Source organism: Chiloscyllium punctatum, chromosome 8 (assembly GCF_047496795.1).
Source record: "Chiloscyllium punctatum isolate Juve2018m chromosome 8, sChiPun1.3, whole genome shotgun sequence".
NCBI classification, from domain to species: Eukaryota; Metazoa; Chordata; class Chondrichthyes; order Orectolobiformes; family Hemiscylliidae; genus Chiloscyllium; species Chiloscyllium punctatum.
Genome location: NC_092746.1, coordinates 8,347,119 through 8,365,196, shown reverse-complemented (window position 1 = coordinate 8,365,196; position 18,078 = coordinate 8,347,119). Strand labels below are relative to the sequence as shown.

The 18,078-nt window shown below is 40.9% G+C and overlaps 1 protein-coding gene across 6 annotated transcripts in view; it reads left to right on the top strand.

Annotated features, from left to right (window-relative positions):
- The window catches only part of adcy2b (adenylate cyclase 2b (brain)), a 617,126-nt gene that overhangs the window by 280,169 nt on the left and 318,879 nt on the right, over nucleotides 1-18,078 (top strand). For all 6 annotated transcript variants that reach the window (XM_072575141.1, XM_072575137.1, XM_072575136.1 and 3 more), the window contains exon 4: nucleotides 4,875-5,036. In XM_072575141.1, coding sequence (XP_072431242.1) covers nucleotides 4,875-5,036 — 162 coding nt within the window. The remainder of the gene's footprint in view (nucleotides 1-4,874; nucleotides 5,037-18,078) is intronic.

Here is an 18,078-nt window from a genome sequence, read left to right as displayed (position 1 = left end):
TTATAAAATTATGAGGGGCATGGTTAGGATAAATAGACACAGTCTTTTCCCTGGGGTGGGGGAGTCCAGAACTAGAGGGCATAGGTTTAGGGTGAGAGGGGAAAAATATAAAAGAGACATATGGGGCAACTTTTTCACACACAGGGTGGTACATGTATGGAATGAGCTGCCAGAGGAAGTGGTGGAGGCTGGTACAATTGCAACATTTAAGAGGCATTTGGATGGGTATATGAATAGGAAGGGTTTGGAGGGATATGGGTCGGGTACTGGCAGGTGGGACTAGATTAGGTTGGGATATCTGGTCGACAAACCGAAGGGTCTGTTTCCATCCAGTACATCTCTGTGACTCTATGGGAGAATGGATGTTCTGAGGACCTTGGTATATCATCACAACAGCAAAGACATAACAAACAGCATCCACATTGTGCAGGGTACTCAGTGTGGTAAAAATAGAGAAGATCTTTGAAGTGCTTTAGACTCTACAACCAAAGTTTCCAGGCAACCACATGGCTGCTGTTCTCCAATGTGATCTCCATGCAGCCTTACATGGTTAGGTAGGGAAATCTCATCCTTCTGTTTCTGGTGAAGAGAACCTATTGCCAATTTTAGATTAGCCAAGAAAAGAGCACCCAGGGAATCATCACTGAACCACAAAGCTTAGTGAGCATCTTTTGCCATCAGGTTCTCATTCAACCTGCCTGTCTGACCTCTTGGCCGCCTCCAGTGACAGAACTGCATTGGTGGCTGGAGTTATTGATGGGTAGAGTAGCTGGAGTGAAGCAGTTCTTTATTGGATCGCTAGCTTGAGTGAATGATGCATTTGGTTGTGAACCAATACTGGCAACCCTTTAAAGATGGAAGTTACACATAGCACAGAATCAGCTGCTCAGCAGTTGGTCTCTGCATCCATCAATTGTTACGTGGTAGGCCGCTGCAAGATTTCAGCAATTTGTGGACTAATTGCAATTGTCATTGCAATTTGTTTCCAGCCCCATCTTACCCTTTTTCTTTGAATCACTTAAAATTCCAGTTACTTTGTGGATCATTGATTATAATAGTTTGTCACCTAACATCATATTTCTGAATTTCTCCATCTCATTACTTTGATAGCATTTGACTGCCTTAAAAGAGTTATTGGTATTAGCACAAATAAATGTTGGAAACATGTTCAACATTTGTTTGAATAAAAGGGATTAGTCAAAATAATTCTTATCTTTGTACACTCCTGGCATGATTATTGGTTAATTTCATAAATTTCTCTTTTCCCAGTCTGTGGCTACTGTCTCCCAAATCCTGCACAAAGGAGTCCAGTCTAAGCCCTGACAGCTGCTAGTGTGATTTTCATGTACATAATTACTTCCATTTTTTAAAGAAATATTAATTTGTCTTCTATTCTAAATTTTACAACAAGCATCATTCAAAGTTTTCTTGAAAAGTAGTTACATTAATTTATTAAAGAAAATTATATTATGTGTTGGTGCTTATATGTACTTAAAGGTAACAGAGAAAGGATAATACAACATGATAATACAACTAAAACAACTTTAATAATAAAAAGAAGGAAACAGTGTAAAAACATAATTTAATAAAGAATGGAGATTAATAGAGAGGCAGCAGAAAGTTAATGGTTAAGGTTCTTTTTCTTAAATCTGTATTTATACCCTTTCTATCTTCCTGTTGCAACGAGAAACAATTGTTTGTGGGTCATTATTTTTCAATCAGTATGTAGATCAGAAGCATGCACCATAATCGAAGGTATGCGCTAGTGTAACATGACTTCTTGGAAGAAATTAGGCAAAAACCTACCTTCCTAAATATATAGGACTAAATTTAAATCAGTCAGAACACACCAATCTATATAGTTAAAATCATCACTATGGATGAAATCATATAGTGGTCTGGGCAATGTGGGCTCTGGAAAAAATGTGTGGCTGAATTGGATGAAAGGTCCAAGAGATCTCTATTAATGTTGAGATCATTTTGCCCTTGTTTTAATGCTTTTCATAAGCAAAGTGGCAAGATGCTCGGCAGCAACGAGTTGTCAGTTGGCAGGGATTAATGCTTGTGAAATGCCTTGTTAATGGACCATCTCCTTCCATTAATATTCAGACTCTTGTCTTTAAAACTCTCAAAACAAACTAGATATCAGGAAAACTAGGCATGGAGACCATAGGGATGGACCTTGTATGGTCACTTATATGTCAGGCACTGAGTGGGAAAGGTGGGCAAGTGTCAGCATGTGTGAGGAATTGTATAAGAATGTAGCCTGTGGGGTTAGCAGAATGAGCTATTAGGAAAGGGACATGGATGTTTGGGGCTCACTGACACACTTAGATTGAGGCAAGAAGTCACTGGCAGAGAAACATTGTCACTTTTCATCATTTTTGGAATTGAAGGTGCTCAGTGAGGAAGAAAATGGCTACAACCACCCTCTGAGCGGGCTGGTAAGTGAACTGCCACCCTCTGAGTGGGCTGGTAAGTGAACAGCCACCCTCTGAGTGGGCTGGTAAGTGAACTGCCACCACCAATCATAGGGCTTTTAAAGAGAAGAAACATTGTATTTAATTATAAGCAATATACAACACACAGGCACACAGGATGCCTACTTCTTAGACATCCTTCAGCATTGATTCCCTGTGTGTGTAGCACTTGCCTGGCACAGCCACTGCTGTACAACCCATTGACAGGTACACCTTGATACAAAGAGGAAATGGAAAAGAAGGGATGCTAAACAGGCGGGCCAATGGTATCAGCATGTACAGAAGCATCAGTCTTCCATGTCAAGATAGTGCAGTAGGCTTTCTGCACAGATTTTCATTCTTTGAGCCTCATCTGCGATCGCAAAGTGATACTGACTGATATAACAATATGTTTAGGGCTTATGCAGACACTGACAACCTCGTGTAAGTTAAAACGCAAATACATATCCATAAGTGAAGACTTACGTACCAGGCATTGTCATCCTGCACAAAAGTGCCCACGGTAAGTTTTCCTCCTCTTCTTCCTCTCACTATGCCGCATTTCAAAGCTGGCATGGAGGGACCCACTGTTTGGCAATGGAGTCCATTGGCTCTGAATGTTTGGTTAGAAGACCCTGGGACCACTTGTGTCAGGGTGGTTCAGGCATGCGGAGATTCTTTTTGCCTGAACATCCAAGTTTCAGAGGAGGGCAGGCAAAGTGGAAGTGGAGGCCTGGCCATGTTTGCAATGTACTGAGTGAAAACCGCCAAGGTGGGGGGGGGGGTCTATGTATATTTCTGTGTTTACTGAGTGACTCCTGAATCTACCCTGTCTCCTAATGCGGAGGAGAAACCGAGCCCTAGGTCAAAATTCACCTTCCCCCCCCCCATTGCCCATTTGACCACATCCGCCTGGGGACTAATGGCTGGAGTGAGGGAGTGCAGGTATAAGCACCTCACCAGCAGACCCTGAAGCTGCTGGGCCTGGCTGTCCATAGCAGATTCTAACCTGTCCATAGTGGTAGATGGACTATCACATTACTCGCTGCACTGTTGTCAATTCTGTGCAATGCATGACTCATAACCTGCAGTTTACATCTCAAAGCAACTCTAGAAACTATATGCAGTGTTGATATTTGAACTGTTGGCTGTTAGTGTGAGATCAGTTGACAATGTCTCTTCATCACTAATGAAAACCACTGGTTTTTCAATGAATGTGAAGTACACAGCTACGCTGGTACCTGCCATTTAGTTGACCTCAGGGTATACGCCACCTTGTTCTCTAAGCAAGAGGGAAATGTGTAAGTGAGTGTTCATGAATCATGTAGTTGTTGACGAGTTAATATTGTGTGTAATCTGAAACAACTTGAAACAGTGCTAGGTGTGTGAAGATGAGAATAGGGAATGAATGTTACACACAAGTCTGCTTTGATAATGTCAATCATATGGCAGATCATACTCAACTGCATGTCTCTTGAGCTGTTCACAACAAACAAGATACTGACTGTACCCAACCTGCTCACGTTTGCCAAACTCTAGGCCCGGTGATCAACATTTGAGGTGAATTTGTGTTTGAGCAATATTGGCTAAGTAATCCTGAGTATGTTGAGAATTACACTGACCACCAATTTAAGATTATCAGACAGGCTGTTCATATGATGCATATTGGAAAGTCCATATATTAATACACAGGATCCTGTTTCCAAACAGAAGGAACATGTACACATACTGTGCCTGTTTCAATTGAATAAAATTGGTGGCAGCCATTTTCTGGTTCATTCCTCAGGGCAGTGCCTTGAACAAACAGAATCAACCTTCCTGATTTAAAAAAAAAATTTTGGCAGTTATTATCACTTATTCTATAACTGATTCATTCTCCAAAGTCATGCCTCTATCAACCAGCATCTATTAGCCAACCACAAAACATATTCTTCTCATAGAGTATAAACATATTTTCCCCTCATTATGTTGGTACTCTTGTGAATTGTCCAGATGAGTGCAAGGTGACATGTTTCAACAAATGCATCTTTTTTTTTTCAGCAATACTCCAGAGCAATATTTATGATAGTATGTAACTATCTAGAACATTGAAAGTTCTCACTTGCTGGTAGTTGAGAAAAGTAAATACTACTGAATCTTTGAAACCTGAGAAAAAATAATAGAAAATGTTATTAATTTTGCCACTATGTGCATACTCCCTGATGGTATAAAATTGCAGATTTCATGCTAAGCATTGACGTGGTCCAGGGTCTTTGCATCTAATGAGCTGCAGAGATTGGAGCACTGGGATTTCCAATCACATTTTCATAGCAAATAACTGTTTTTGTGAGTGATATATTTAAGCCCTAAGTTAGGAATGACTTATGTTTTGTTCCATTTTTTCACCAATACAAAGAAATATTATTTTCTTTCCAGGTATCCTTCTTCTTATTCATTATCTTTGTGGTTTACACCATGCTACCCTTTCGTATGCGGGATGCTGTTGTTGCCAGTGTGCTGACATCATCCTCCCATACTATAGTGCTCAGCGTCTGTCTATCAACCACATCTGTCATTAAGGACCACTTGGTTTGGCAGGTGAGCATTCAGAGATATTAGATGTGAAACCTAAATGCATGCCCAATTTATTTTTTAAAATGCAAACAGAAATGGAACAGAGTAAACAGTATGCGAAAATACTAATTGTGCTGTTTAAATTTGTTCTCTTTTCAGTTGTCAACTATGTATCTGCTTTGAAACACTGTGATGTCCAAAGTATGCTTTAAACAGAAACACAATTCGTGTCAAATTTATTTTAATAAAGCATGGCTTGAGTATTCTCGTCAGCTGGAATGTATCTGTTACAAACATAAGGCAATTAAGGTTTTTAAGTTTTGATGAAAAACACCAGATACAGAATGTGCAGTTAATAAGGGATTGTTGCTGGTTGTTAATAAAATGTTTTTCTTTCAACATTAGGATCGGTTTCAAGGTAAGATTGATGAGCAATGATAATAATACATTTTAAACAAACTTGATAGACTTCATGTAATATTGCTTCAGATGTATCGAAACGTGGAATGGAATATAAGCCAACTTTAACTTTGAAGCTTACCCACCAAGCCTTAATTACATTTTATAATAACTCACAAGGTAGTATGTCAAAGTGATGTCAATGCATGATATAAAGGTTTGACAGTTTGTGGCAAATCTAACATCAAATTTCTACTTTTTAATCACCTTTTCAAAACTGTAAGTGCTTTTTTTACTTATATCTGAGATTATTGTGCTGTAATACATATTATTTCAATGTGTGAAACAGTGAAATGGTATTTTTTTTCCTGTAGTGCTTATTAAACATCTGAGCCTCTGGCATAAACCTCCTCTGTGATGCAGATAAATTAATAATGGCTGTCCCTAAGCAGTTTACATGTGAGCCACAAATTTGATGAAGTAAGAACATTGTCACCAATCCCTGGAAGTGCCAGATGGACAATTGAAATTGATTTAGTTGGTTAACATATATTAAATGAATAGCTTGTCTCTGTCTGAGTTGCAGGTTCTAATACGCTTTTTATTATTTCAAAAGCTACCTAAATAACTAACTTATAACCCATTATACAGATATTTCTGCATGTGTGGTGCCTTTTTTTTAATGATATTTCAGAGTTATAGTAAAGCATTGCTGGTGACAGTTCAGGGTTTCCTCATATTGACTTGCAAATAGTGATTTAACATCAGATTTTTTTCAAACCCCTTTCAGGGTAACTTGCATATTTTAATCCACCGATTAACTTGGATGCTTCCTAATCTTGCACTGCCTTCAATGATGATTTCTCTGTAATTGAAATGAGTTCAGCTGTTTCAATAAGCAGAACATGAAAGAGATTCCTAGATTAAAGAAATAATGATGAATATGCTTTCTGTGCACCCTGAGATTTAACTTGTCAAGGCGGGTGGAATGTTGCAAGCTGTTGTAGCTTCTATGAAGTTGGGAGGGAATAGACTAAGACTGCTGGAAAATAAGTGCACCTGCATTTGTTTGTTCAAAATTTGATGGCTATTGTGACTATGTTGGGTAACAACAAATAATTGCTACAGAAACTGGGGAGGAGCAACTAGTAAAATGATCATTAATTATATTTTATGTTCATACTGTGGTCAAAAAGATGACAGATGTCATTGTTCATTATACCTCACATGACCTTTTTAGCATCTACTATGTACCCAGTGAGCAGAAGGGACAAAGTAAATTTCAGTTTACAAAAGCTCTGCTGCCCATATCCTATTATACACTAAATCTTGTTGACTGATCATCCCTGGGTCACTGACCTACATTGACTGTGGCTGTGAGTTACCTTGATATTAACATTCTCATCCTTAGTTTCAAATCCTTTCATACTCTAAACCGTCATAGAGTCATAGAATCATAGAGATGTACACACGGAAGCAGACCCTTCATTCCAACTTGTCCATGGCGACCAGAAATCCTCATCTAATCTAGTCCCCATTTGTCAGCACGTGGCCAATATCTCTCTCAATCATTCCTATTCATATACCCATCAGGATGCATTTTAAATGCTGTAATTGCACCAGCCTCCACCACTTCTTCTGGCAGCTCATTCCATAGACACACCACCCTCTCTGTGAAAACGTTGCCCCTTAAGTCCCTTTTCTATCTTTCCCCTCTCACCCAAAACCTCTGCTCTCTAGTTCTGGACTCCCCCATCCCAGGGAAAAGACTTTGCCTATTTATCCTATCCGTGCCCCTCATGTTCTCATAAACCTCAATAAGGTCACCCCTCAGTCTCTGATGCTTCAGAGAAAACAGCCCCAGCCTATTCAGCCTCTCCCTATAAGTCAAGTCCTCTAACCTTGGCAACATTCTTGTAAATCATTTCTGAACATTTTCAAGTTTTACACATCCTTCCGACAGGAAGGAGATCAGAATTGCATGTAATATACCAAAAGTGGCCTAACCAATGTCCTATACAGCCGCAACATGACCTCCCAACTCCTATACTTAATACTCTGACCAATAGAAAAAAGCATACCAAACGCCGCCTTCACTATCCTATCTACCTGCGACCGTACTTTTGAGGAACTATGAACCTGCAGGCCAAGGTCTCTTTATTTAGCAACACTCCCTAGGACCTTGCCATTAAGTGTATAAGTCCTGCTAAGGTTTGCTTTCCAAAATGGAGCCCTTCGCATTTATTTAAATTAAACTCTGTCTGCCACTCCTCAGCCCATTGGCCCATCAAGATGCCATTGTAACCGGAGGTAACCTACTTCACTGTCCACTACACATCCAATTTTGGTGCCATCTGCAAACTTACTAACTATACCTCTTATGGTCACATCCAAATCATTTATGTAAATGACAAAAAGTAGAGGATCCAGCACCAATCCTTGTGGCACTCCACTGGTCACAGGCCTCCAGTCTGAAAAACAACCCTCCACCACCATACTTTGTCTTCTACCATCGAGCCAGTTCTGTATCCAAATGGCTAGTTCTCCCTGTATTCCATGAGATCTAACCTTGCCATCCAATCTCCCATGAGGAACCTTGTCGAACACCTTGCTGAAGTCCTTATAGATCACATCCACCACTCTGCCGTCATCAATCCTCTTTGTTACTTCTTCAAAAAACTCATATGAGACAAGATTTCCCATGCACAAAGCCATGTTAACTATTCCTAATCAGTCCTTGCCTTTCCAAATATATGTAAATCCTGTCTCTCAGTACTCCCTCCAACAGCTTGCCCATCACCGACATCAGGCTCAGTGATTTATAGATCCCTGGCTTTTTCTTACCACCCTTCTTAAATAGTGGTACCGGATTAGCCAACCTCCAGTCTTCCAGCACCTCATCTGTGACTATTGATGATACAACTATCTCATCAAGGGTACCAGCAATCACTTCCGTAGCTTCCCACAGAGTTTTAGGGTACACCTGATCAGGTCCTGGGGATTTATCCAGCTTTTTGAATTTCAAAACATCTAGCACCACCTCCTCTGAAATATTGTCATTTTTCAAGATGTCTCCATCTATTTCCCACATTCTATATCTTCCATGTCCTTCTCCGCAGTAAACACTGATGTAAAATGCACGTTTAGTATCCCCCCGCCCCATTTCCTGTGGCTCCACACATAGGTACCTTGCTGATCTTTGAGGATCTGTGTTCTCTCCCTAGTTACCCTTTTGTCCTTAATGTATTTATAAAATCCCTTTCAATTCTCCTTAACCCTATTTGCCAAAGCTATGTCATGTCCCCTTTTTGCCCTCCTACTGCCTTTATACTCTTCTCAAGATTCATTTGATCTATACCTGACATATGCTTCCTTCTTTCCATTAATCAAAACCTCAATTTCTCTCATCATCCAACATTCCCTACACCTACCCACAGGCTCACTGTGGAAAAGCACAGCAGGTCAGGCAGCAGCCGAGGAGCAGGAGAATTGATGTTTCAGGCAGGAGCCCTTCATCAGGAAACAGGCTGGGAGCTTCGGGAGTGGACAGATAAATGGGAGGGGGGTGGGGCTTGGGGGAAGGTAGCTGCGAGTGCAATAGGTGGATGGAGGTGGGGTAATGGTGATAGGTCGGAGAGGAGGGTGCAGCGGATAGGTGGGAAGGAAAATTGACAGGTGGGACAGGTCATGAGGATGGTGCTGAGCTGGAAGGTGGGAACTGGGGTAAGATGGGTGGAGGGGAAATGAGAAAACTGGTGAAGTCCACATTGATGTCCTGGGTTGTAGATCCTGAGGTGGAAGATAAGGCATTCTTCCTCCAGGCATCGGGTGGTGAGGGAGCGGCGATGGAGGAGGCCCAGGACCTACATGTCCTCGGCAGAGTGGGAGGGGGAGTTGAAATGTTCGGCCACGGGGTGGTGGGGTTGATTGGTGCCGGTGTTCGGACATGTTCTCTAAAGCACTCTGCAAGAAGGCATCCAGGCTCCCCAGTGTAAAGGAGACCACGTCAGGAGCAACGGATAAAATAAATGACATGGTGGAAGTGCTGGTGAAACTTTGATGGATGTGGAAGGCTCCTTTGGGACCTTGGATGGAGGTGAGGGGAGAGGTGTGAGCACCGGTTTTGCAATTCCTGCGATGGCAGAGGAAGGTGCCAGGAGGGGAGGATGGCTTGTTAGGGGCTGTGGACCTGACCAGGTAGTCGTGGAGGGAACAGCCTTTGCGGAAAGGGAAATATGTCTCTGGTGGTGGGATCCGTTTGGAGATGGCAGAAATGTCGGTGGATGATGTGATGTATAGGAGGTTGGTGGGGTGGAAGGTGAAGACCGAGGGGGAGGTTCTGTACTTGTTGCAGTTGGAGGGATGGGGTTTGAGGTCAGACGTGCGGGACATGGTTGAGATACATTGGATGGCATCTTCAACCATGTGGGAGGGGAAATTTCAGTCTTTAAAAAAGGAGACCTTTCACCGTAACAGGAAAATACTTTCTCTGGACCATCTATCTCCTTTTTGAAGGCTTCCCATTTTCCAGCAGTCCCTTTACCTGCGAACATCTGCTTTTGAAAGTTCTTGACTAATACCATCAAAATTAGACTTTCTCCAATTTAGAACTTCAACTTTTAGATATGTATGGTCTATCGTTTTCTATCACTATTTTAAAAGTAATTGAATTATGGTCGCTGGCCCCAAAGTGCTCCCCACCTGACACCTCAGTCATCTGCCCTGCCTTATTTCCCAAGAGTAGGTCAAGTTTCTTGTACACACTTAACAAATTCCTCTCCATCTAAACCCTTAACACAATGTTTGGAAAGTTAAAATCCCCTAGCATAACTATTCTTACAGATAACGGAAATCTCCTTACAAACTTTTTTCTCAATTTCCTGCTGACCATTTGGGGATCTATAATCCCAATAAGGTGATCATCTCTTTCCTATTTCTCAGTTCCACCCAAATAAATTCCCTGGACGTATTTAGGGAATATCCTCTCTCAGTACAGCTGCAATGCTATCCCTTATCAAAATCGCCACTCCCCCCCTTCTCTTGCCCTCCTTTCTATCCTTCTTATAGCATTTGTATTCTGAAACATTAAGCAACCAGTCCTGTCCAACCCTGAGCCACATTTTTGTAATTGCTATGATATCCTAATCCCATGTTCCTCACCATGCCCTGAGTTATTCTGCCTTCCCTGTTAGGCCTCTTGCATTGACATAAATGCAGTTTAATTTATCAGTCCTACCCTGTTCTCTGCTTTGCCCCTGCCTGCTCTGACTGTTTGACTCGCTTCTTTTCCTGACTGTACCAGTCTCAGATTGATCTTTTTCCTCGGTATCTCCCTGGGTCCCACCCCCTCACCTTACTAGTTTAAATCCTCCCGAGCAGCTCTAGCAAATCTCCCTGCCAGTATATTAGTCCTCTTCCAATTTAGGTGCAATTCATCCTTCTTGTACAGATTACTTGTACCTCAGAAGAGACTCCAATGATCCAAAATGTGAACCCTTCTCCCATGCACCAGCTCATTAGCTGTGCGTTAATCTACTCTATCCTTATATTCCTACCCTCACTAGCTCATAGCACCAAGAGTAATCCTGATACTACTACCCTCGAGGACCGTTTTTTCGAGCACCCTGATGTTAAGCAGTTCACTCCTACTTGCTGATATTTTGTCAACCACATTATTAGGGTTTTGTTAATGTGACTATTATGATTGAGAGAAAGGTGGTCGGTATTAATTGTCTTTGAACATAAATGAAGAATAGCTGGGTGACCAAGACTGAGCAAGTAAATAAACTCTCGCTTCAAAGAATAGCTATGTGTCTTGGATTCTGTTTCACCTTCCATCTTCAAACCTTTTTGTAGCAGTAGCAGAGAATGATTGTGTAAACGTTGAAAAATAAAATTCTTTCAGATAGAATATTTGCAATTGGAGTAACTTTGGAAAGAATGGCGAAAAACATGTGTGGCATGTTAGGATATGATCTCCCATTAATGTTCTGTCACACGAAAACTTGTGACCAGTGGAAAACGTAAATGAATATCTGACCACAGATTACATCTTTACCAAGAAAAAAGAATCAGAGCATGGCCTTGGCAATGTTTCTTCTTGCTTGAGACAGAGTTCAGTGCAAAGTATTTTTGGAACTAAAGTCTCAACAATTGGAGATGGAGGAAAGTTTGAAAATACTATTACAATTTGTCGACAAAACTTAAAAGAAAAATGATCTATTAGATGCATATAACACATGATCAGACTGGAATTTAGAAAGCTGGATAGTTATTGTATCAAAGAGTAAATAATGGAATTTAATGAACTGTGTGCGAAATTGCGAAAATTCCATTTGGAGATTCCTAATTCAGTAGTTGCCTTTCACTTATTGGTTGAGGTGGATTTTCAGAAAGAAACTCTCTTTTGGAACAGATATCAGAACCTTAAAAAAAAGCCTTGGAAAACACTAATTTCAGCAGCTTTCACTGCATAAATGTAGCAGCATTTCAGAGCCATCAGGATTTGGGCATGTAAGCATCAACATGGCAAAACAAAATGCATAAGTAAAATCAGTGAGGATAGAGAAATATTTGGTAGCTGTGACAGATGGCAGGAGCTGGGAACTATAACAGAAGAATCAACTCAGGAACACTTGGGGAATGGTCAACAGTCGTTTCAGATGCAACTCAAAATATGATTGTATATTGTGTTGTCCTGATGGAATAACCAGGTTTTCAAAATGATACAAGACAAACATTCAGCCCAATAATGAATATTCTAGACACTGATTCATTTGATTGGGCTTTGCTGGACAATTGAATACCGATTATGTGTGGAGCGGATTCATTAAAATATTACTTAGAATCTTTAAATAGTAAGGAGTAAAGTGAACAAATTTGAGAGTTCTACTTGCTTCAGGTTTGGAGGTATATGTACCATTTACAAGATGCACTTCATTAACTCTCCACAGCTCCTTTGACAGCACCTTACAAGCCTGTGATCTCTGTCACCTCGGCCAAGAGAAGCAGATGCATGGGAACACGACCACCTGCAAATTCTCTCCCAAACCACTCACCGTCCTGACTTTTAAAAAAAATTGCCATTCCTTCACTGTTGCTGGTTAAAGTCCTGGAACTTCCTACCGACTATCACTGTGGCTGTTCCTACAATCTGAGAACTGCAGTGGTTCAAGTTGGCATCTCAGTATCCCCTTCTATGGGGCAATTGGGCATGTGTTATAAATATTCTGAGTATTTGAAAGCCCTGTTTGCGAGGATTACTTTTACAAGATGGTAAAAACAAGTACTGCAGATGCTGGAAACCAAAGTCTAGATTAGAATGGTGCTGGAAAAGCACAGCAGGTCAGGCAGCATCCGAGAAGTAGGAAAACCGACCTTTCAGGCAAAAGCCCTTCATCAGGAATAGAGGCAGGGAGCCTGCAGAGTGGAGAGATAAATGAGAGGGGGGTGGGGAGAAAGTAGCATAGAGTACAATAGGTGAATGGTGGTGGGGATGGAGGTGATAGGTCAAATAGGAGGGTGGGGGAAGGTAGCAAAGAGTACAAAGGGTGAATGGGGTGGGGATGGAGGTGATAGGTCAGAGAGGAGGGTGGAAAGGAAGATAGGTCATGGGGATGGTGCTGAGCTGAAACATTGGAGCTGGGGTGAGGTGGGGGAAGGGGAAATGAGGAAACTTGTGAAATCAATATTGATGCCATGGGGTTGAAGTGTTCCGAGGCGGAAGATGAGGCGTTCTTCCTCCAGGTGTTGTGTGGTGAGGGAGCAGCGGTGGAGGAGGTCCAGGACCTGCATGTCCTCGGCAGAGTGGGAGGGGGAGTTGAAATGTTGGGCCACAGGGCGGTGTGGTTGATTGGTGTGGGTGTCCCAGAGATGTTCCCTAAAGCACTCTGCTAGGAAGCATACAGTCTCCCCAATGTAGTGGAGACCGCATCAGGAGCAACGGATACAATAAATGATATTGGTGGATGTGCAGGTAAAACTTTAGTGGATGTGCAAGGCTCCTTTGAGGCCTTACTTTTCCAAATGGCAATCAAACTTTAAGGGTGCATTCCTTGAGGTTTTTAATTGACACTGATTATGTATAGATGGTATTGATGAGGCAGCATACATTTTGAAGTCTGGACAGTTGTGACTTTGGCAGACAAAAGGCTGAATGATTATGGACAAGGTGATGCTGAAATACAGGATGAGTTTATTTGTCCCAGAGGAAAACGTTGGCACTACAGTAACATAGGTGCCAGAAGGGACTAGTGAATCGAGGAATGCTATCAATGAAGGGACAGCAGGAAAAACCACCAGAGCTATTTGCAGGCAAATGCAAATGTTAGCCAATTGTACAAGTTGATGACAAGTGGGTCAGGTCTACGGATTGACAAAATTATTTACAATATTAGAGTCTTTTCTCCTGCAGTAGGAAATGTTGAAAATAGGAGCAGGAGTTGGTCTTTCAGTCATTTGAGCTTGCTCTACCATTTATTATGATCATGCTTTTTTGATTTTCTCGCATATTCTTTGATTCCTTTAGCCACAAATGCTAAATCTAGCACCTTCATGAAATTCAAATTTGGGAGAAGATTTGTAGCTCAGGTGCTCGTTGTTGTGGTTCTGTTTGCCGAGCTAGGAATTTGTCTTGCAAACATTTTGTCCCCTGTCTAGGTGACATCCTCAGTGCTTGGGAACTTCCTGTGAAGCGCTTCTGTGCTGTTTCCTCCAGCATTTATAGTGGCCTGTCTCTGCCGCTTCCGGTTATCAGTTCCAGCTGTCCGCTGTAGTGGCCGGTATATTGGGTCCAGGTCAATGTGTTTGTTGATAGAGTCTGTGGATGAGTGCCATGCCTCTAGGAATTCCCTGGCTGTTCTGTGTTTGGCTTGCCCTATAATGGTAGTGTTGTCCCAGTGAACACTTCATGAAATCATACAATGTTTTGGCTTCCACTGCTTTCGGTGGTAGTGAATTCCACAAGCTCACCATTCTTTATGTAAAGAATTTTCACCTTCAACTGCTTCTGGACTTTGCTTCCATGGGGAAGATCTCTCTTGCATCTACCCTCTCGAGTCCTGTTAGAATTTTATAGATTTCCATGCAATCAGTCTTAATTCTTATGAACTTCAGCAAATAATCCAAACTAATTCAGTTGCCCCTTGTATGTCAGGCCTGCCATCCCAGGAATCAGTTTGATAAACCTTCACTCCCTGTATAGCCAGAACATACTTCCTTAGACAAGGAGAACAAAACTACACATCCTGCACCAAGTGTTAGCTCACCAAAGCCCCCGTATAAATGCAGCAAGAGAAGTCTGTTCCTTTACTCTAATGCTATTTCTTTACTGCTTGCTGTACTTGCATGCTTACCTTCACTTGCTGGTGTCCGACGACATCTAGTCTTTTGTACATGCCCCTCTCGCAATTGATATCTATTCAGATAGTAATCTGAAGGAAACGTGAGCCTGAAGATTTTCTTGGGTCTTTAACATAATCTTGGGAATGTAAATCAATTGCTACAAAAGCAGCATTTTTGGAAGTGGAGATATTTCAAAGGGAAGCTTTACTGAATCTGCCTATTGAAACTGGGTATACATAAGAAAAACTGAAGTTAAACCAAGTATGTTTATGGATTGAATGATGTGTCAGGGATGTGGTATTTCTCAGTGTGGTCAATCCTGCAGAAAGCAAATTTTACTCAGTTAAAAGTAGATTAGCAATGTTTATTGGTTTGACAAGGAGTAGCCAGCTGATATCTAAATGCAGGAGTTTCATGTTCCTACTCTGTCTTCAGGTGCCTTTAACTATATTCAATTAAATATTAAGCATAATAAATCAGAAGTGACCTTGGATCAACAATTTTTGCCGAGAACATGTCGGTTACATCCTAACAAATAGAGCCAAGTCCAAAAGAAGATCCTACACTCAGCAGAATAACTGATGAGTTAAGTTTGAATTACCCGTCACTGGCGGTGCACTAAGATCAGATCCACTTCTGGTTATGGCCCAGTGGAGCAGAGTATCATCTTAGGTTGCAAGACAAATTCAAACTTGTTTGAAAAAAAATTATTGAGAGAAAGGTACACTCAAGTTTTCAGACCTTGGGGCTTCAGAAGATATGAAGTTAGTTATTTTAATAACGCTTTGCAAGCCACTTTTCTAAATGGATGTTCAGGGTGCCGGGATTTATATTGGTGGTTCTGCAAAGATAAGAAAACAAGAAGGGTAATAAAAACAACTTAACTTGTCAAATACTGATGCATTAAATGCATTAGATGTGCAAATGTACGTATTCAATATCTTGAAGGAAATACAAAGGGAAATCTGGGAAAATTTGCCCATAAGGGATAACTTGGAGCTAACTGTTCTTTTTAGGATAAGGTTTATTCAAAAAAGAGTGGTGTAAAGGAAAAGTTGAGAACTAACCTTGTTGGTGTGAAACATTGAAATGTAGAAACTAAGAGCAGAGGTAGGCCTATCAAGCACACTCCGTCATTCAACGTGATCTTCTAACGCAATGTCATACTCTTGTTCTCTCCTCGTATCCTGAGATACTCTTCAGCTACTAGAAATCTATTTCATTCTTAAATATATTCTGTGACCTTGTCCTCAATAGCTTTCTGTTGTAGAAACTTTCACAGGTTCCACGTCCTCTAATTGAAGAAGTTTCTCCTAATCTCAGTCCCAAATGGCCTACTGCGAATCCACGCACCATGGCCCTCTGTTCAGGACATGATCATCCGCCGGTCTGGGATATCATCAGCCTGCTGTAGGACCCTGTCAGAGCTTATGTTTCAATGAGATCCCCTCTCTGCCTTCTAAAGTGAAGTGAAAGAAGGCCCACTCGAGTTAATCTCTTGTCATACTACAAACGACCATCCTAGTGAACCTTTGCTGCACTCCCTCTATGACAAATGTATCTTTGCTTAGGTAAGACAAAGGTGTGAAATCAGCAGGGCTCCACACAACTGCCAATAGTCTTCCTTTCTTCTGTATTCAAACCCTCTTTATAATGAAGATCATGTTGAATGACAGAGTGTGCTTGATAGGCCTACCTCTGCTCCTAGTTTCTACGTTTCAATGTTTCACACCAACAAGGTCAGTTCTCAACTTTTCCTTTACACCACTCTTTTTTTGAATAAACCTTGTCCTAAAAAGAACAGTTAGCTCCAAACTATCCAGTTATCCCCTATGGGCAAATTTTCTCAGATTTCCCTTTGTATTTCCTTCAAGATATTGAATAAGTACATTTGCACATCTAATGCATTTAATGCATCAGTATTTGACAAGTTAAGTTGATTTTATTACCCTTCTTGTTTTCTTATCTTTGCAGAACCACCAATATAAGGCCAACATACCATTTACCTTGTGAACTACTTGGTCCACTGCACACTTAAAGGAAATATTGGAAAGTAGAGATTTCTAAATTAAAATGGGTTGTTACAAGTCAGCAATTGTCAGACTGCTGTCCAAAGAGAAATGCTTGCCCAAGAAATTGTTAAATGCCCTCAAAGAGTGACATTTTATGTTACAATGAGAACATGGAATGTTGTATTGTATTTTAAGAATATGGATAACATGTCTTTCTTTAATAACTTCGGAATTATTTATAATGATTTATGCAAGTGGAAAAAATGCTTGAATAAATGAAAACATGGGATCTGTTTATGGTTGATTCTATAATAATATGTTAGAATTTTAAATAAATCTTTTTTTTATTAGGTATGGAAAGTTTGTTATCAAAAGATTGAACAAAAGGTGAATCTGTGACTATCTTGTCAATGATATATTTTAAGCTTTTTAGAGTGTCATTGTTAAGGTTAAGAGAAACTGGTGCTTAGTCCCAAATATCTCTTCGTGCATATATAAGAGGGATATCTGGGACACAAGTTTATGGATGATCAATAAAAGATTGGGTAAGCCGATAAGCTCTTTCCACAAAGAAAGGCCTCTTGTCTTGGTTTTCTCTCATGAACCAATTTGGAAACTGTGATTTTGGAGAAGATTTGTGGCTGAGGTTGTAGATTAGGTTGTAAGTTTGCTCACTGAGCTGTAGATTTGTTCTCAGATGTTTCATCACCATGCTGGGTAACATCATCAGTGAGCCTCCGATGAGGCACTGGTGATCTGTCCCGCTTGCTATTTATGTGTCTTGGTCTGTTGACAAATCTACCAGCTCAGCGAGCAAACTTACAACCTAATTTGGAATCTACTAATAGACTAACCCATAGATTTTAAACTTCCTCTGTCAAACTCTCTGCGTATCTTTCTTCTCTTAACATATCCTAGTTTACCTCAAGCATTTGTTCATCTGCCCCAGTATCACATAATATTGTCTAATGTCAGATTTTCCTTCATGAAGCTCATGGTCATAATGAAAAGCATCTTTGAAAGTCTTACTACGGTTAAGGGCACTATATAAAGGCAATTTGTGTTTTTGTTGTACACCAGTTTCAAAATTGATCTGTCTGATGATAGAAGCAAGTCTCCAGCAGATTTCTGACCCTGACTATTTCTGGCATATACCTTATACACAGATTTCCAATGTTATGTTACAGCATAGATACTTTGCAAACAGGGGCAGTCACCCAGCTGATTGGACCAGATTGCATTTCAGGGTTGCCCACTTGTTATCCAACTCTCACTCACTAAACACCTGCCTACATTGTTTGCAGTATCCATAC